Raw genomic sequence first — 21,462 nt, forward strand, 5'->3', positions numbered from 1 at the left:
AAATATCAGACTGCCATAATTTCTTAAACAATGTATACGAAACAAAATGAAGGTTTTGACAAGGTTCCCTTGTTTTCATAAGACCTGAAAGACCTGTGTGTGTGTGTGTGTGTGTGTGTGTGTGTGTGTGTCTTTTGTGTGAGTATATTAACCAAGGCCTAGTGGTAAAGTTATATTTTGAATAAACTCATTAAGAGTTTATGTAAATTAGCATTAAATGAGACTTATGGCCTCCACTTTGTTGTACAGGGGATATGGCACAGTTTTTTCAGTAGCTCACTATGAATAGGCAGGGCCAGCCACGTGAATGTGGTATCACAGGTCCCCATACAAACTTTGCAGGTTTAATGCTCTGCAAATGCTGTCTTGAAATTCTTAATAATAATTTCATCTCTGAATTTGTGTTTTATAAGTACAGTCCTATTTGGGACAATGAGACAATGGAGCATGTGCTGGGAGCTTGTAGCCTCAGCTCACCTAAGGCCCCCTCCTCCTCTTCTGGACAGTCCTGTCCTAGACATGCCCTTACTTCCCGGCTCCTGCCCCCACTCCCCTCTTCCCCTCACCTTGTGACTGCTGTTACTCTCCCAGGGGCCCAGGACCATCAGCAGGGCAATGCTGAAAGGCAGGCCCCAACTTGCCAGGGCTACAGTCTTTCAAGAGAAGTCCTAAGTCCAGATTTTGTGAGTGAATTCTCTTGATTTTTTTTTTTTTTTACTGTTGACTCCCTTATTACAAAATCAAAGCATGTTTATGGCTCTGTGAGCCTCCTATTCCCAGGATAACCTGCTCTGTTTCAGTGGCAGCTCTCCTCTGGATGAAGGAAACTACTGCTCAGACCCAGAAGTGACCCTCTTTTTCCCTGGGTTAATTGAAGAAAATGGAATATTAATTTGTAAAAACTGTAGTGAATAAGTTTCTTATAAAAGTTATTGTTAATGTAAATTTAACATTTGAAACAAATTTTGGGTACATAACTCTTAAGTAATGGGTCACAAAATCCTTGGAACTTTAGTCTGTAAATGCTTTCCAGATTCTTCATGGGCTGATTTCTTGTTGTACTAATATTTATAATATGACAATATCCGTAGCATAAATAATGATATGTTTTGTCAGAAGCAGCTTTGCTCTTCCTGGTCTGTTTTGTGTTATTTGTTTTGCTTTTGTAAGGAGAAAAATAAGCAGTCTTTTCCCTTCTAAAGATGCTGTGACACTGAGAAGTTTCTCAAGTTGTTCTTTCCTCTCTTTGTCTGGAGGTACCACCTTCAGAAACAGTATATTTTCAAAGTATTTTGGTATCCTCTAGAACTGCATTGTCTAATATAGTAACTTATGTGTCTACTAAAGTTTCAATTAATTAAAATTAAATAAAATTGAAAATTGATTTCCTCACTCATGTTCACCACATTTCAAGGGTGCAATAGCCCATACTAGCAAGTGAGAGCCTACTGTTAACATTTCTTCCCAGTTCAGTGATCAGTGATTTCACCTTCGTAGCTTGGAACTGGTCATGGTGAGAGTGTTTACACTATGGAAATTGAATACAAATCTGACTTCTTTCTATGTGTGTGTGTGTGTGTGAGTCCATTGTTAAACATTTACCAGTGCAGTCGTGTCTGACTCTTTGCGACCCCCATGTACTTTATAGTCCATGGAATTCTCCAGGCCAGAATACTGAAGTGAGTAGCCTTTCCCTTCTCCAGGGGATCTTCCCAACCCAGGGATCGAACCCAGGTCTTCCGCATCGCAGGTGGATTCTTTACCAGCTGAGCCACAGGGGAGGCCCAAGAATACTGGAGTGGGTAGCCTATCCCTTCTCCAGGGGATCTTCCTGACCCAGGAATCAAACCAGGGTCTCCTACATTGCAAGCTGATTTTTTACCAACTGAGCTATCAGGGAAGTATTTACCAGCACACCACTGTCAATAGTCACATGTGGGTAGTGGCTACCACATAAGACAGTGCAGAATATTTCTTCTTGTTGTTCAGTCACTAAGTTGTGTCTGACTCTTTGCAACCCCATGGACTGCAGCACACCAGGCTCCCCAGTCCTTCACTGTTTCCTGGAGTCTGTTCAAATTCATGTCCATTGAGTCAGTGACTCTGTCTAATCATCTCATTCTCTGCCACCCCATTCTCCTTTTGCCTTCAGTCTTTCCCAGCATTAGGGTCTTCCAATGAGTCAGCTCTTCTCATCAAGTAGCCAAAGTATTGGAGCTTCAGCTTCAACATCAGTCCCACCAATGAATACTCAGGAGTGATTTCCTTTAGGATTGACTGGTTTTATCTCCTTGCTGTCCAAGGGGCTCTCAAGCATCTTCTCTAGCACCACAGTTCGAAAGCATAGGTTCGTCAGTGCTCAGCCTTCTTTATGGTACAGCTCTCACATCTGTACATGACTACTGGAAAAACCGTAGCTTTGACTATATGGACCTTTGTCAGCAAAGTGATATCTCTGCTTTTTACTATGCTGTCTAAGTTTGTCATAGCTTTTCTTGCAAGGAGCAAGCATCTTTTAATTTCAGGGCTGCAGTCACCATCTGCAGTGATTTTCAGAGCCCAAGAAAATAAAATCTGTCACTGTTTCCATTTTTTCTCCAGCTATTTACTATGAAGTGATGGGACCAGATGCCATGATCTTAGTTTTTTTAATACTGAGTTTCAAGCCAGCTTTTCCCTCTCCTCTTTCACCTTCATCAAGAAACACTTCAGTTCCTCTTCACTTTCTGCCATTGGAGTGGTATCATCTGCGTATCTGGGGTTGTTGATGTTTCTCCAGCAGTCTTGATTCCAGCTTGTGCTTCATCCAGCCCACCTTTCACATGATGTACTCGGTATATAAGTTAAATAAGCAGGGTGACAATATATAGCCTTGAGGTACTCCTTTCCCTGTTTTGAACCAGTCCATTGTTCCATATCTGGTTCTATATGTTGCTTATTGACCCACATACAGGTTTCTCAGGAGGCAGGTAAGGTGGTCTGGTATTCCTATCTCTTAAGAATTTTCCACAGTTTGTTGTGATCCACATAGTCAAAGGCTTTAGCATAGTCAATGAAGCAGAAGTAGATACTTTTCTGGAGTTTCCTTTCTTTCTCTATGATCCAACAAATGTTGCCAATTTGATCTCTACTTCTTCTGCCTTTTCTAAGTCCAGCTTGTACATCTGGAATTTCTCAGTTCACATACTGCTGACACCTACCTTGAAGGATTTTGAGCATAACCTTACTAGCATGTGAACGAGGGTGCAATTGTATGGTAGTTTGAGCATTCTTTGGCATTGCCCTTCTTTGAGACTGGAATGAAAACTGACATTTTCCAGTCCTAAAGCCACTGCTGAGTTTTCCCAATTTGCTCACGTATTCTGTCACTGAAGAAAGTTCTATTGGGCAGGGCTACTATAGAAGGTGTGGTATCCAGGGTACCTTCAATCATCATATACAAGGATGAAAAAAAAATACATCAAAGGAAACCTTACTAGTATGATTTGAGTAGACTGTAGCGCCGAAGAGTTGATGTTTTTGAACTGTGGTGTTGGAGAAGATTCTTGAGAGTCCTTTGGACTGCAAGAAGATCCAACCAGTCCATCCTAAAGGAAATCAGTCCTGAATATTCATTGGAAGGACTGATTCTGAAGCTGAAACTTCAATACTGTGGCCATCTGATGTGAAGAACTAACTCATTTGAAAAGACCCTGATGCTGGGAAAGATTGAAGGCAGGAGGAGAAGGGGATGACAGAGGATGAGATGGTTGGATGGCATCACTGACTCAATGGCCATGAGTTTGAGTAAACTCCGGGAGTTGGCGATGGACAAGGAGGCCTGGCGTGCTGCAGTCCATGGGGTCGCAAAGAGTTGGACACGACTGAGTGACTGAACTGACTGAGTGACTGTAGCTATGATGCTTTCCTACATGCATCCCCAAACATCAGGTATTTCTAGGTCCCAAAGTCACCCTAAAATGAGTCCAGACAGGCACTTGATCAAGACTTGAGTTGTCCTTGGTAGTTCAGTTCAGTTACAAAGATTTAGGTATTTCAAAGTATGTTCGTTATTAATGCAATTACATTTTGGGTGATAAAAATAAAATCTTAGTCTTAACTTTTAAAATCATAAAGGCCTATATATGTCATAAGATTTGTTTTCATCAGATCAGAAGAGAACACCAATTATTTAGAATAAACCTCTTAAAACTAAGAGAATTCTGTGGATTCCTAGAGACTATTACCTACAAACTAATGAAAGACTTATCTTACAGATATCTGACTTAATCGAAGGTGCTACTAAAGATCTAAGACTGAAACTCGCTGCTCTTGAAGAAAAACTCTGTGAATCCCATGTTCAATATACTGAAGAATCTGAGTTAAAGGAGAAAGAAATTGAAAACCTTAAAAATTTGGTTGTAGAATTTGAATCACGTTTGAAGAAGGAAATTGACAGTAATGGTTCAGTTTCAGAGGACCTGAGGAAGGAAATGAAAAAGAAGTCAGATGAACTGGAAAGAGTAATGCTGGCACAAACACAACTGATAGAGCAATTCAACCAGTCCCAGGAAGAGGTAGGAAGCAGGTGATGGTACCAATGCAGTTAGTGAAAGAGTGCTGGTCTTTCAACAAATAAACAAATAAACAAAGACATGAAATGTAGCTTGGTGTCATGCAGAAAGTTCTGGACTATTAGTCAGAGACCTGGGGTCATATCCTGGCTCTGTCCTTAACTAGGCAGGCATTTAACCTTTCTGGACCTGGCTTCCTTTTCTGTAAAATAAATAATACATTTATCTATGTAATCTCTAAGGTTTCCTTGGCAAGTTCTACTGTTTTGCAAATGACCATTTAAAACCTCTAAGATTAGGAATCTTTATATATTTATGTCTTATTTGTTGAAACATTACATTTTTGCCAAAGAAACTTTTAGAGTACTTGCTGTTTAATATTTTAGACAGTATTTTTAAATGCAGTTGTTTTTTAGGGTTTTATTTTTCTGTCATTCTAAAGTTGTAAGATAATCTACATGTATTGGTCTTCTTTCCTGTGTATGCACAATTATTTCAGCAGTGTTTTATTTAAACTGGAGTAGACAAATTCATGTCCATGGCATCGGCAAACTTTGGGAGATGGTGAGGGACAAGGAGGCCTGGCATGCTGCAGTCCATGGAGTCACAAAGAGTCAGACACGACTGGGTGACTGAACAACAACAACATACTTATTTTGGGGCTTCCCTGGTGGCTTAGGGGTAAAGAATCCACCTGCAATGCAGGAGATGCATGTCCAGTGCCTAGGTCAGGAAGATCCCCTGCAGAAGGAAATGGCAACCCACTTCACTTCTTGCCTGGGAAATCCCATGGGCAGAGGAGCCTGGCAGGATACAGTCCATGGAGTTGCAAAGAGTTGGACATGACTTAGCAACTAAACAACAACAGACTTATTTTGATTTGAATTTTGTTTTCCTAACAAAATCTTATTTCTGAACTGCTGACCATTTTAGAAATGGTGGATGCTACGGACTGAATGTCTTCCCAAATTCATATGTTAAATATAATCATTAGTCTGTCAGAGAGATGAGCTAATCTCCCGAATGGAATTAGTGCTGTTATGAAAGAAAGCTTCCTCACCCCTTTCACCATGTGAGGACACAGGAAGAGGATGGCCATTTTGAATTAGGGTCCTTACCAGACACCAAATCTGTTGGTACTTTGATCTTGAACTTCGCAGTCTCCAAAACTTTGAGAAAAAACATGTGTTGTTTGAACTATGCAGCCTCTGGTATTTTGTTGTAGTAACCCAAACTTATTAAAACACTGGGGCAATTTTCCAATAGCCAAGAATTAGAATATTGTCATATTAGAATACCTGATCCTATTTATGACAGTATAGCAAATAAAGGTAAATGGAGGAAGATTCTGAATGTTAGTGATAAATAATATTTTTTGGTTTCATTGGCATCTTAAAGATGAATAAAAGGAAAGTGCTAGTAGTAATATTGATTGTTAACAAATATACCATGTTTTCTTGCTATTTGTAAATTGTCAACCAAAATTCAAAGTTTACACCATCATTATAATTATGACATAGTGAACCTATTGCAAAGAAATTTTAAGTTAAAATGTGGAATGAACAGAATATTGGATCAAGAATAATACCTAAAAACCATATTAAAGTAGGAATTACTTCCATGTTAGAGATGAGAAACTGACTCAAGATGTTTGAATAATTTCTAAGGTGACCCAGCATGGTGGAGCCAAAGTTCAAACTTGAATTTCTAAGGTTTGGATCTCTAAATTTCATCTCCATGAATCTCTATATTTCTTCTTTTAGTGTACCTGAATTTTAGTGATTCTGCTTCTAAATCTCAAAGTGACCTAAGGCTTGGCACGCAAATCTCCAGGACACACACACACACCCTCTCTCTCTCTCTTACTTTTAGAATAATAATAAACACACTAATGCTTACTCCACCAGATGGTTAGGGTGTTGTGTGATTGAATGTCTCCTGTTGGAACACAGTACCATAACCTCCCTTGGAAAAGGGGGCTGCTCCTCCAGTCCAGGCAGGAGTGGGAAGAGCCAGCACACACATGGACTCAGCTCTGCTGGAGAAGGAGAGAGGTGATGCTTCAACTAAGACAGCAGTGTTGAAGTTCTAGAGGAGGGACAGCAGGTTAAAGGAGAGAAAGGCCAAAGTAACTAGACCAGCAGGTTTTCTAACTCTTAAATCTCCCAAAGAAATGGCAATATGGAAAGTGATGAGTTATTTATAAACTAGGACATTTATTTATTCTAGGAATTTATAAACTAGAACAAGACTACAAAGGGTCAAATCCAGGGACTATAGGCCAGTGCCTATATTCAAGTGCCAGGCACTGTGCTAGTCATCAATATGCAGTTATGAACATGACTGACAACTGCCATTCCCTGCTTTCAAAGAAGAATTTAGAGAAAATATTATGTGAGCAGTTAAAGTGACATCCAGAGGCAAGAATGACCTAAAAAGAAACTTCCCATGTAAAATACACAGACTAAAAGTTAATAATCTGGCCATAGGACTTGCATTAGTTATGTATTGTTATATAAGAAATTGTCATCAAAATCAGTGGCTTCAAACAGCGAACATTTATTTCTGGGTGTCAGAGATCTGAATGTGCAGCTTAGCTGGATGCCTCTTGCTCAGTACCTCTCATGAGGTTGGTGTTAGGGTGTCAGCTGCTGCAGTCTCATTAAAAGGCTCAACTGGGGGCGGGTTGGCTTCCAAGCTCACTTATGTAGTTGTCAGTAGGATTTACTTCCTCATGGTTGTTGGGCTGAGAGCCTCAGTTCAATGTTGGCTGAAGAAGGGGAAGAGAAGACCCCCTCACTTCCTTCCAACATGAACCTTTCCATCGAAGAGCCTGGCAACATGGCAGCTAATCTCAAAACAAGCGAGTAAGAAAGAGAGAGTGCAAGAGAGGGTGCCCAAGATAGAAGCCGCAGTCTCTCTAACTTAATCTCAGAAGTGGCATCCCACTGCTTTTTCTGCATTCTATTCATTAGAGATGAAACAACAATTCCAGGCCACACCCAACTCAAAAGGGTTGCAGAAGGCTGTGAATAGCAAGAGGGCAGGGATAACTGGGGGCCATTTTATAAGTTGCCAACTCAGGGCCTCTGAAGGTAACTTTGGCAAGAGAAGCTAGTCTAAAAGTGAAGAACGAATATCTTTTTCACACAAAAGCAGCTACATTTGGAATTCTTCCTGCTTGTTGATTGTAACAGGAAGCCACTCAGAGATGAAATTTTTTTACATGCAGACTTTGGAAAGATACAAGATACTGAGTTGGTATATAAATGATCATAGATCATTACTGGGAAATAGAAAAGGATTGTAGCAAAAGTAAAGTTACCTTGGGACATGACTGAGGGCAGACTTCCCATTAGAAGTTAGACAATTACAACTGAACTGTAAGAGTAAATAATTAAGACTGCTTCTCTGTTTAAGAATGCTAAAGTCTAGAACATTCTTATTAAATTGGACATGAATTAATACAAGTGATAGGAATTATGAGCCAGAAAGAACTGAGGTTGTTAGCATGTAAAGTAAAAAGCACTACTTTTTGTGACCATGCATTCCAGACACTTGAAATTTCTCAGGTTCTGGAGGTAAAAAGCATCATTTAAGTGGAGAATAAATTCCCATTAGAAAGAAGATAAATTAATGGTCTAATAAGAAAGCTAATTAAGGAGAGGAAAACCCCACTCTCATTCAGAAGGCCAGAAAATAGGTAAGACTTTTGTTTTTAATTGTGTAAAGAAAGTTCTCAAGGATAGGAGGAAAGCCATAGCCTCAAAAGGGCAAAATGGATATTCCTCTATGGAGCAGGGTTTAGTGGAGTGCTGCCACAGAAACGAAGGTCAAGAAGGTGAGGCAACAAAAGGTTCAGGTCAATAAGAAGAGGAAAAATGGGAAGTAAAACTATATGGGAAATGTAAATGTAAAAAAGGGGCTCCTGAAATTCTTTACAGGGAAAAGACACAGACATCAAAAATTGGAAGCCAGAAAAGCCAAAAAATAGGAAGCCAGAAAAGAAACATAATATGTTAGAGAACAGGACATTATCATTTAAAACCAGCTTAAAATAGATCCCATGCTTTTTGCTGCCAGTTTTCCTTCCTTCCTAGCTCCGTATGAGCTCTACCAAGACAGTGTGGCTCCACTGTTTGGGGCCTTGGATCCAAAAGGAGAATGTGAAAAACAGATCAAAGTAAAGCCAGTACAGAGAGTTCAATATTTTTGTTGACTAAAACTATAGATAAGGAAAACATAAGGGGCAGAAGTTTTAAATTCTCCCACTTCCAATAGCTATCTAATGAAGATGAAAGATATTAAAAAATAGACGGTAATGCTCTTGGTTAAACATGAATGGTTAAATGCATATGTTTATCTCTGCATCCATCCCAAAATACCACTAAAATGACAGTAAATTAATAAAAAGTGAATAAATACATAAGGAAAAAAGAATAGGAAAGGACATGACATTTGATGAAAAAAATGTTGACCAAAATTTGGAAAATGGAAAGTAAGGTATGGATGAGAAGTAATCAGCAAGCTATGGATATTGAAACCTAATGCTTGTGGAGAGTGTGGGAGTGCATGGAATCTTAAAAAGGAGCAAACCCAGTCACATTACAAAGGCTCACCAGATGTCTCTCAAAGAGGGAGAGAAGAGTAGATCTGAAAACAGGGCTGTTTGAATGTTTTTTAAAGGTGAAAACAGATGCTTAGATGCCCTCTCCAACCCCAGGCAGCCCCCACCTACCATCCTGGCAGGATACTAAAGGTTTATACTCTAGAAACCCTGAATGCAAGAGTCTTTGGACTTGAGGATACATGAAAGCGGGATATGATATAAGGCAAGAGCTAGAGTGAAGGTCTGTATATTTCAGGGTAAGACCTCCCAGTCCCTGTCACCCACTCACTTCCCAGAACACAGACAACCAAGCTTATATTTTCAATACCCAGGAAATTGGAGGAGCCCTCTGTGGTAAAATGAGCTAGCTAAAAAGAAGATACCTCTGGCTTAGGAATAAACTTAATCAATGAATTGAAAGACATATACACTAAAAACTGTAAGACACTGATTAGTTGATTAAAGAAAGTTAAAAAAAGAAAATACCTCTGGGTACCAACAACGATTAGTACCTCTGGGCACTAACTAACTTTTAATTAAAAGTTATATCCATGTCCAGTGAAACATATACCAGTAAACAAGCCCTTACCTAGTAGGCACACAGAGTTTCCAGTAACATTTTGAAGACTCATTTTTAAACACAAAAAGCCAAGAAGGTAACCAATCATTTGAGGAACACTTCTAATATGAAAGATAGAATCAGGATCAAACAAATACGCAAGAAAAAAACAATGTGGGAAGCAAAAGTGTCAAAAAAGAGCATAATTCATATCCTTAGAGACAAAAGAGAAGATATTATATGCATGAAACATGAACAGAGGGCTATAAAAAGAGAACAGGAATGAGTACAAAGTACAAGAACTGAAATAAAAAATTTAATATTTGGCTTAAATGATAAGGATGAAGAAATAACACAGAAAGTAGAAGAACAAGGTAAAAAGATGGAGAGAAGAAAAGAATATTAGAGGATCAAGCCAGGATATCTAATACTTTATTAATAGGAGTTCCAGAAAGAGAGAACAGAGAAAATGGAAGGGAGAAAACTATCCAGGAACTAATTGAATAAATTTTCTAAGTACTGAAGGGGATTTCTATATTGAATGAGTCCACTCAGCATGATGGATGGCAAAGCAAAGACACCAAAGCACTACATCATGAAATGTCACTACCTTAAGGATAAATGTAAGGAATTAAAAACATTAAGGAAAATTATTTCCAATCTAAGATTCTATATCCTGCCAAATGATCAATTAAATGCAGGTGTCAAAGATATTTTCAGACATTAGCGTTCTCAAAACTGGTACATCCCTTGAAGCCTTTCTCAGGAAGCTCCACAATGAGGGAGTAAACTAAGAAAGGAGAAGACACAGGAATCAGGAAATGAGCATTCCAACACAGGAGAGAAGTAGTGGGAATCCCCAGGACCAGGATGATGGTGGGAAGAAATCCAAGGATGACAGCAGTGCAGCAGACTTAGAGAATAACCAGACTGAGTTCAGTAAAAGAATGGCAGATTTTTAGAAGTATGTCTCTGAGAAAAAAAAGAGAATGGATAGATTACATGGAGTGCTTAAACATGTTGAGAGGATATTTACACTTCTGTAAGTAGGTTTGGTGAAAAATTGGTTATCAATACCTAGAAAACTAAGCAGATAAATAATGGGATAATAATAAACTCCAGAAGGGAACTGTGAGAGAAGAAATGTCATCATAGTACACTGCATGGCTAAGGTGTACATATACTCATATACTATAATCATATAAGGTAGAATATAGATTTGACTAAAAATTGTGGTAGAAATTGGGAAGATTTTTCAATAAAATTGTGATAGAAGCCTCTCCTAGGGGAGCAGAAACATCTCCTAATGGAAGGTGAAACAACTGTTAAGAGTTGAAATAGGAAGCTACATCCTCATCTTTCATTCTATGAAATCAGTAGATAATGACATGATTTCAAAATTGAAAACCATGAGGTAGCTGTATAATAACATTATTTAGGACTATGGATATAAATATCATTAGAAATAGCTTAAAAACCTGAAAATGGTTGTTCCTGGGAGGCAGAACCTGAAAGTGTGAAGAAGTGCTTTATTCCATTATAATGTTATAGTATTATTTTCATCTTTAACTATGTGTAATAAACTAATTTTAAAAAATAATTTAAAATAATGGAAAAGAGTAAATGATATAGAGGACCTGACAGAGAGGGAAGCAGAGGAAAGGATAAAGGACAAAGTTATAGAAGAAAAAACAGGAAAGTTATAAGTACAGCAAATAAACAACAGAATATGAACCTTAATGAGATATTTTTTAAGATTAGAGAAATTTTTAAAATAAAGACAAAGCAGATTCTAGCTTAAATTTTAGTAACAGGTACCTGAAACATTTCTGTTTATTCTTCAAGTCCAAACAAAAGGAGTACTCTTCAGTGAACCCACAGAATCTACATCTGTGTGCCTAATACAGCTGGTTGTTTTTGTTTTTTAATCTTTTTCTACTGAAGTAGAATATCTCTCTCTCTCTCTCTCTCTCTATATATATATATATATACACACACACACACACACACATACATATATATGAAGTGTTATATTCAATGGGATGGTCCGAGGTCTCTCTTAGAAGATAATATTGAAGCAGACCTGAAGTAAGAAAAAGAACATTCCAGACAGAATGAATAGGAAGTGTAAAGGCCCTGTGGCAAGAAGCATCCTGGCAACTTTTGAGAAACCACAAGGAAGTCAGCAAGCATTGCTGGAGCTTAGTGAGCAAGGAGGACGTGGTAGGAAGCAAGGTTGGAGGGGCCAATTCATATGGAGTCTTTGAAGGCAGTAAAGACTTTGGACATCTTCCAATTTTGGCTCCTCTTCTGAGAGTCCCTTGGACTGCAAGGAGATCAAACCAGTAAATCCTAAAGGAAATCAACTCTGAATATTCATTGGAGAGACTGATGTTGAAACTGAAGCTCCAATAATTTGGCCACCTGATGCGAAGAGCTGACTCAATGGAAAAGACCTTGATGCTGGGAAATATTGAAGGCAATAGGAGAAGTGGGTGACAGAAGATGAGATGGTGAGATAGCATCACCAACTCAATGGACATGAATTTGAGCAAAGTTCAGGAGACAGTGGAAGACAGAGGGGCCTGATGTGCTGCAGTCCATGAAGTTGCAAACAGTCGGACAGGATTTAGCGACTGAAAAACAACAAAGACAGTGGATTGTTGGACTTCTCTGGTGGCACAGTGGATGAGAATCCACCTGCCAATGCAGAGGACAAAGGTTCAATCCATGATCCAGTAAGATTCCACATACTGTGGAGCAACTAAGCCCAGGAGCCACGACTACTGAGTCTGTGTGCCGAAACTACTGAAGCCCAGGCACCCTAGAGCCTGTGCTCCACAGCAAGAGGAGCCACCACAATGAGAGGCCCTCACTCCACAACTAGAGAGTAGCCCTTGCTCACTACAACTAGAGAGAGCCCGTGCACAGCAGTGAAGAACCAGTACAACCAAAAATAAACAAATAATTTTTTAAAAAGACTTTGGATTGTTTTCTAAGTGTGGTGAAAAGCTACCTGGCAATGTTGAACAAGGGAGTGACATGATTTGACTTATTTTTAGAGAATCACTCTGACTACTGAGTGGAAAATAGGTTAAAGAGGGAAGGGCAAAATGAAAGCAGAAAGACCTATTACAAGGTCCTTGAAAAGGTCTAGAGAGTTGGTCATTATCATAAAGGAGGTGACAGTTGGCCAGATTTTGTATATATTTGGTATATATTTCCTAGGTAGAGGTAACAGAAGTTGCTCATGGGTGGGATGATGAAAAAGGGTAAGAAGGGTCAAAGATAATGCCAAAGTTTGGTGTCTCAACAACTGAGTGAATGAAAGTGCCATTACTAAGATGGAAAACACTAGTTAAAGAATACAATTGGGAGGAATATCACGAATTTGATTTGGGACGTGTTAACCTTAATATATCTGTTAGATATCCAAATGGAGGTGTTGAATGGACAATATGTTCAGGGAAGACTGAGGAGAGATACTGATTTCAGAGACATCCACACATCCTAAGCCTTGAAACTAAATGAGGTCACCCAGGGCATGGGGCAATAGAGGAGGGTTGAGAATGTGCCAACTCTGAGAGGCTGGGAGGAGGAGGAGACTGGGGCAAAGGTGATGGAGAGGAAATATCTAGTGAGGTGGGAGGGAAACAGGAAGAGTCTAGCAAGGACTCTAAGGAATGAAAATGTCTAAAGAAGGGAGCCTGCAACTTAGACTCACAATCTCCTGTACAAGAATTTTGATTTCAGATAGGTTTTGAAATTCAGTTTTGAATTGTTGAAAGTTAATAAAATGCATATGCACCTGGAGATCTAGGGTAGCCTCTTCCGTTTGTTGTTGCTGTTGTTTAGTTGCTAAGTCATGTCTGACTCTTTTGAGACCCCACCAGGCTCCTCTGTCCATGGGATTTCCCAGGCAAGAATACTGGACTGGGTTGCCATTTCCTTCTCCAGGGGATCTTCCTAACCCAGGGATCGAACCTGGGTCTCCTGCATTGGCAGGTGGGTTTTATACCACTGAGCCACCAGGCAAGCCCCTGGATGAGTTTTAAAATTTTTGGTGTTGTCAATATTTTCCAAATGTAAAGTGAAAGTCCTTCAGTTATGTCCGATTCTTTTGAAATCCCATGGACTGTAGCCTGCCAGGCTCCTCTGTCCATGGAATTCTCCAGGCAAGAATACTGGAATGGGTTGCCATGCCCTCCTTCAGGGGATCTTCCCAACCGAGGGATCAAACCCAGGTCTCCTGCATTGCAGGCAGATTCTTTACCATCTGAGCCACCAGGGAAGCTCCAAATGTAAAGCCTATTTTTTAAAAAAAAGAAGGGATATTTATTTAGGAAATGTTACTAACACATCTGGTAAGGATGGATTTATGTAAACTCCAAGATTAAATTTTAGGAATACATACATTTGAAAACATAAATAGCTTTTCTGCAAGAATATGCCTAGTTTTAGGATTTGTATTTGTTTGTATACTTATCTGATGTAGAGAAAATGGCACATGTTTCTCTGGTAACTCCATTTATGAGAAACCAAAGTGAGTCAATTAAAAAGTGAGTTGTTCTCATTTTTGAGAACTACTCAATTTGAACCTAATAAAGAGAACACTGGAGTGTCTTCCAAAGAGTAAAGGGGTAGGTAAATGGAGGCTCTCTGCCTTCCAGCTTCACAGGGAACAGGGGCAGATGGGGTGGTGAGTGGAGAGGGGCTATTCCCAGGGGTAGGGGGCTCATACCAAGGGTCTCCAGTCATGGAGAGGGAGATCCAGGCAAAACTATCTTTCAGGTGTTGGAGTCAGCCCTGGTATGGAGTATGGATGCCAAAAATTTGACAGAATGAGAAAAATATGGAGAAACTGTTTTTGTTGTATCTAATTAATGTTAATTAAGTCTCAACTAAAATTAGCTTACTGACTTAGAAAGTAAATCCTGAACACTATGTCTTCATGGGCTCTTCCTCTGCATTCTAAAATCTGCTCTTGAAGGCTATCAGTTCAAGGGACTATCACCCTCTGTCTCTCCTTCTGTTTTGGTATGTCTGCCATGGTTATTTCACAGTGTCCATTATGTTTGCAAGCATAGAAAACAATTTTAAGAACAACCCGCCTAACATCCATTTTGCTTCTTTCCTGGAAATTTATTCAGATTCTCCTCCCTGCCTTACCAAAGGGCCATTTCCACTGTTTTCCTGCAGTGTTTTGGGCTGATCAGATTAGTTGAACAGAAGTCTTAAATGGAAGGTTGGGCACATCCTTTGCTAACACCCACCCATCTTTCTGGTTTCCACACCTTTTCCACAGAGTCTCCTTTCACCTCAGCTCCCCACCCAGTTGGCCAGCCACCCACTCACCCTGGGAGAGATCTAGTTTGGGTTGGTGGAAACTGTAATCTGATCATTTCATGACTGGTTCAGACCTCACTGGGTATAAAGCATGAACAAAGACACCCATCTGTGCTGCTTCTTCACTGAGAACTTGCTTTCCTGGCATGTGCCCCCCAAATTATGCCAAATACAGTGGATTGCCATCACAAATGGAATTCTCACCTTCAGAATGATCAAGTTATCCAGCAAAGCCTTGTCTTGTTTCTTCCACTGTTTTTGGAATTGAAAGCAATCCAGCTGTCTCTAAGGATAAAAAAGAAAACAAACATAAAAATAAACCATTACAAAGAGTGGGGGAAATTGACCATTTTTTTAATACTAGAAATTTCATACAGATGGTGAGCTAATTTATATTTTCATTTTGACATTTATTTTCCCAGTAGGAGTGCAATTAAGCCATATTTTAAGTTGGTTCAAAGTGGCCATCATCTGAAAATATGGTAGGCATATCTATAGATAATGTTCTCACCCAATTGGCATGGGTTAAGGACTCAGGAATGCTAGTTCCCCTTCTCCTAGACCACCCCAGCCAAGGGGCACTTGGGATATGAACCTGCTGCATGAAAATTTACCTCCTATCCTTCCTGCTTCCCATCCCTCCCCACTCAGGGCTACTTTCTACAGAACTGGCAAAGGGATCTTCCTTTATTGTAAATTTGACCATGCCAGCCCCTGCTTAAATAAATCTTTCAGGACTGCATATGGCCCTCAGCATTGAGTTAAAACTCTACTATTAGCAGGTTGTCAAAGTTGTCCTTGATCTGATCCTATTTACTGTCCCTGCCTCAGTCCTGGTCTCTCCAGCTCTCTGCACTCTGCCCTGGAGTCATACTAAGCCATGTGTCTTCCCAAGATGTGACTCTCCCTCTCTCCGGGCCAGGTGTTTGCATCACTGCCCTCTCTGCCTGGAAAACCCACTGCCCCTCTTCATCTGACTCATGCCTTCTTTTCCATTTTGACTTACAGTTTAGTTGCAATCCAGTGATAACACTATTTTGCCATATTAAAATATGGACAAAGATGCTTTTACCTAAAACTTTTAGAATGCTATAGCTTCACTGATTATTCTCATATTTGCCCATGATTTTCAGTCTTACCGAACATGTGCCATCTTAGATATTTTCCCATGTTGTTCAATGAAAACACGTATTAAAATTCTACAACGACCTAACCTGACAAAAACATCAGCAATCCCAAAAGACAAATATTTTGCTTAAATTTCTGAAAGCAATCTACCCGCAAGTAATGATTCTTTTTCACATATGATGGAACTTTTCACTAAAGTGTCTCACTGACTCTGGCCCCATCCATGTGTGCTCCTGTCATGCCCTGTCACATACAGTCCAACTCTGAAACAGCAATCCCCAAAACTCGATGTGTTCTATTTCATTTATTTATTCCACAACTGAATAAATTCTAACACCTGAACTACAAAATTGAGTTATAATCCAAATATTAAAGAACATGGTAATATCAAGTGTCAGAGGAGATACAGATATTGTGAGATTCATCTGAGATTTCTTAGTGTTTACAACAAAGACAAAATAGAAGACCTATCTTTGGATCCTATTCTCAGTTTAGAGGTTCTCCTGGTTTGGGGAATAATAAAAGAAAGAGAATTTGTCCTTTGTCCTAGAAGTGAATAGCTTCGAAGAAGGATGAGTTCCATAGCAGTGGGCCCCAGACCAAGGTGGTCAGCAGCGCTTCCAAAATTCAGTCTAGAGTTGGCAGGTACTTTGCTCCCACTGTACTTGTTACCGGGACATCTTTGGGTTCACTCCACCTTTTTGTTTCCTCCTTCAGTGGAGTGTCACTTGCCTGAAATAGCTTTTGAGTAATTTGCTTTAAGGATGTTTTCCACAGAGTACTACTCCCTTCCTTTGAGATTTGAATTTAATTTTGTAGATGGATTGAGTTTTCTTTTCCTTTTAATGAGAGCCTTTATTGTCATATTGTCCATCACTTTATCCTTCCATATTTGTGCACTTTTTATTCATGTCACTCATTTATTGATCACATTGTTAACTTCTATTATTTTTTTCTTTTATATATTTAAATAAAATTAACTTTTTCCCATAGCTTTCTTAATCGAGGAAATTTCTATACTAATTTATTTAAAGCTTCATAAATCTAACCACTTCAATGCATTTTGCCTGCTTACTCTACTAGTAGACAAGGAACAAAATGCACTGATGCTTTTTCCTTTTAAAAGAAAGTTTAAATTTAGAAAAGTTGGGCAAAGCCAGATGCAATGTCTTACTGTTTTTTATTGCTTCATTGTTCTGGAACAAAATGGCCCCTGCATGCTTGATATAATTAATTAGACACTTAATTTAGGCATAAGCAGCTTGGAGCTGGCTCTAGAGGCAAGCAGGGGCCCCACCATTTCAAAGCTGGGTTGCTCTCAGCAAGTTGCAAAGCAAGTATGGGCTTCAGTATCTTTCTTGGTCAAATATAATTGTTGGGAGCAGAAAATGAGAAGACATCTAACAAGGCACTTTATTAACCTCTTCTCTAGCCCTCCTTCTCCTGCCTTTTCAACAAGTATTTCAGGAAAAGTTAATGAGAACCAGACGATAAAGCCACAAACACCCTCCTTGGTCTCCTGTTCCTGAAAAAAAAAAAAAAAAATTAACTGGAATTGAGTAATTAACCCCCATTATTTTTTTAAAAAAATATGTGAATATGTGGATCATGTATGTCTACTGCTAATATATGTAAATGATGATAGTTTGTTTGACCCAGACATGCCACTGATTTTATAGAATATTAGTGTGCAACTGTTAATCTGGAATTGCTCCATATTCTTCAATTTTGATTACCAAATTTGGAATCGAATGGAGTTCTGACTGTAATCACAAGAAACTCAAATACAGGAAGATGCTACTTTCCCTGATGCTTTGTTTTTAGTTCTACTGACAGCAGATTAGTCAGTAAGCACTTAGGAGGACGCTTTCCACCGAGCGGTCAGACTTGGGAATGCCTTGGCTGTTTTTTACAAACAAGCTAACCAGGTAGAAAGTCATTTTCAGCTGAAGAATCCTATAGCATGATCACTTTAACTGTAGTTACTTATTTGGATATCATTTTCTTTCTTTTTAAAAAATATTTATTTGTATCTTATGGCACACTGACTCTCTAGTTTTGGCCCCTGGCCACCAGAGTGTGCAGGCTCAGTAGTTGCTGCCTGCAGGCTTAGTTGCTTTATAGCATGTGGGATCTTCGTTCCCTGACCAGGGATGGAACCTGCATCCCCTACATTGCAAGGCAGATTCTTAACCACTGGACCAGCAGAGAAGTTCCTGGATACCATTTCAGTTGTTTACTCTTCAATCTCTTTTCTGACATCCTGCAGACATCAATGTCAGGACATTAGAGTGATCCAAGACCTAATTTTTACCACGGAGCTTGGAGTAATTTTGATGAATTCCATAGATGAAAGATGGCTATCAGTCTTCAACTAGAAATGTAGAGTCTCAATATTTGAAGAAATTGTAGTGATCTCTAGTCTAGTCACACATTTGAAGCTTAAATTTGCTCCAGTATTTCCCAGTCAAGTGAGATTCAACCCTTCAGAGTATCTTAGATGGCTCTGGCTACTAAAAAATTCTTCCTTCTCTTTAATCCCCATTGCTTCTACCCTTGGCTCCAACCTCTGTTGGGGATGTAAGAAGCAGCTCTACTCAAACTTACGAGGGTGCAAACTTCTTGAGAGCAGGAACTACATCCACTATAGCTTCTAGTAACTTGATATGTGATTGCTGAATGAAGTTCAAAGCAGATTTTGTTTTTCATTTTGATATATATCTCACAAAAGAGCAAATCATCAGTATATTTAAGTTCTGAGAAAGCATCACATAAAATCACTGATTTTATTATCTAAATGCTACAGCTGATATATTCCACTCTCTCAATTTTCTAATTCAAGAAATTTTTATCTGTCTTATGTACTGCAGTTTCCCTTCATTATAAAATAACATAATGACACTACAGATATTTATTAGACATCACATGTGCAGGACAGACGGTCTCAGGCACAGAGGAGTTGAAACCCCACTGAAGTAAGCATTCTGGGTTCCAGCACCACTAACATCTGAGTGACCCTGACTCTTGATTCCTCTTCTGCAAACTGCAAGGGTTGAACCAAATGTTCTCTTAAAGTTCTTTCCATCTTCACAAACCATTTGCATTTTTGACTCATTTGTCCCTGTCAGAGAGCACAGACCTCTGATTTCCAGTTCAGTTATCAATTTATATTGCCAATAACTGTCCATATGTACACTATTAAAAGCTATGGCTGCTTTTTCTTTCCTTTTTCTCATTTCAGAACACTTTTCTTCAGGAAACAGTGCGCAGAGAGTGTGAAGAACGTTTTGAACTGACGGAGGCTTTGAGTCAAGCCAGAGAACAACTCCTGGAGCTCAGGAAGCTGAGCGGACAGTTGCCGCTGTCACCGTGCTCCCTGAGCCAGGGCAGCATAACCTCCTCTGCTGCAGCTGGGAGTGGGCAGGGAGAGAGAAGGCTTGCAAGACTGCACTCTGAGAAAGTAATCAAAATCCCTGGCCTGCCTGGAGTGTCGAAGCCCACCACTTCTCCAGCCTTTTCTCAGCCCAACAGGGTCAGCAGCTCAGGTTTGCCCACGGTCCCCCAGCCACATCCTCCCCGGGGTCAACCGTCTTCAGTCAGTGAGACCAGGCAGAGACTGGCTGCTATTCTGAGGAGGAGACTGAGTCAGCAGTGATGGAGCCGAAGTCAGGAGCAGCTCCACACAGAGTGTCTATCTTTCCCGCAGTCCAGAGCCCCACTGTAATTAAGAATGACAAACTTCAAATTATTACCACAGATTGAGAATGCATACTTAAAGATATTTTTAATAATTGGACAAGCTAACGAATTGTGAACCCACATTTTCTAAGAGGCCTTTGAAACTGCAACAGATAATGAAGTTGTTGGTATTCCAGAGACCCAATCTCTGTATTTATGTATTGTGTGTTTCGATGTGCTCTATGAATATGCCCTTTTAGAGATCATAGGTAAAATTTTTCACCCATAGCATCGTTTCTACTTTTTTGCACTACTACAAGCAGATCTATTTCTACACCAAAAAAATAGATTATATTGGTTTTGTTAGTGTTTGTTCATTTGTTTGTTGAGTTGAATGGGTTAAATAGTTGTAATTAGCATTCCAAATAGCAAATGAAAGGACTTTAGTCCTTAATTTGATCATTTTCAAACTGCTTATTAGTTCAAATATTCACAAACTTCATCACCACCAAATTTTCTCTATTTCACCTCATAGTCTAATTGTTTAATCTAATTTCTTTTTAAGTAAGGCCAGATGTAATGATAGGTAATCTTCAGGAAGACAAAGGGACAGCAACTCCTATTCAAGAAAAAGATGGGTTATTTCTAAAACTATAGAGATGATTTTAGATAATAAGGAGCCTAGCCATGAAAGTATTACTTGGTAGAGATTTTCTCCATTAAATGCTCTCTGGTACTCCAGGTCAAGTTTTGGTTTTAACTGATATTCTGTAGCTATTGTGTAGAGAACTAATTCAAGACAGTTTAGTAGAGGCACCTAGTGCTAATTTGGGATTCAAATTTTATTACCCCTGAAAATGGTGGTCTTGCTAGCATGTTTTCTATTTTCAGAATGAAAAATTAAAACCAGAAACCAGACCAACTATTTTACATAATCATAAAGCTTTAGGCTCCTCCTGTTTTGTAAAAGGCAACTCTTTACCTTATGCTAGTATTTGTCTATCCTTTTCTCCATATAATAAGCATGTATTTTTCTTCTATGACTGATTTTGTTCAAATCTTTCATCTGACTCCCAGGCTTCTTACTCTCAGATTAGGATGATACTAACACATGTGAAATACGGCACATAAAACTCTCTGCTGTTTGGCCACCATGTAGATGAGAGAATCTAAAGATACCTGGAATCCCTCCCATGTGCAAAAAAAAGTGTTACTAAGCCAAATCAAGTCTATCTCCAGTCTTTCAAAGGACTGTTCTAATCAATCCTTTCAAAAGATTGATCTAATCTAGGGTGTTTTAACGTCAGAAACATCCACATCAGGTCCATGAATTTCCCTGACAAGTTTAAGTGAGCACATCTTGTGCTTACAGTGCTTACTTTTGTTTTACAAGGATTAGCATACTTACAGTGCATTAGACAGAGAACATATCATCTAATGGTGGTGCCAGAGAGGATCTTAGAGGTCACCCCCAACAATCTTTATTTTTGCTAATTTATTCATGTTTTATTGATGATTATATGCTCAGGCCTTGACTGTGCACTTCTACGGTGGGTACGGCTGCTCCTTCCAGTGCTGCTTCTTGGTCT

General features: G+C 39.3%; 1 protein-coding gene across 15 annotated transcripts in view; it reads left to right on the forward strand.

The window, feature by feature from the left end:
- LEKR1 (leucine, glutamate and lysine rich 1) overlaps positions 1–20,239 on the forward strand; it is a 207,274-nt gene extending 187,035 nt beyond the window's left edge. For 10 of the 15 annotated variants that reach the window (XM_081570637.1, XM_081570626.1, XM_081570627.1 and 7 more), the window contains 2 exons: positions 4,257–4,556; positions 19,437–20,078. In XM_081570637.1, the coding sequence (XP_081426763.1) occupies positions 4,257–4,556; positions 19,437–19,850 (714 nt within the window). In that variant the 3' untranslated portion in view covers positions 19,851–20,078. Of the gene's footprint in view, positions 1–4,256; positions 4,641–19,436 lie in introns of those variants that run through there. The other 5 variants (XR_014076931.1, XR_014076929.1, XM_081570633.1 and 2 more) reach the window with 3 other exon arrangements.
- The last annotated feature ends 1,223 nt before the right edge of the window (positions 20,240–21,462 follow it).

Source organism: Giraffa tippelskirchi, chromosome 2 (genome assembly GCF_054371585.1).
Source record: "Giraffa tippelskirchi isolate mGirTip1 chromosome 2, T2T-mGirTip1v1.2.pri, whole genome shotgun sequence".
NCBI lineage: Eukaryota > Metazoa > Chordata > Mammalia > Artiodactyla > Giraffidae > Giraffa > Giraffa tippelskirchi.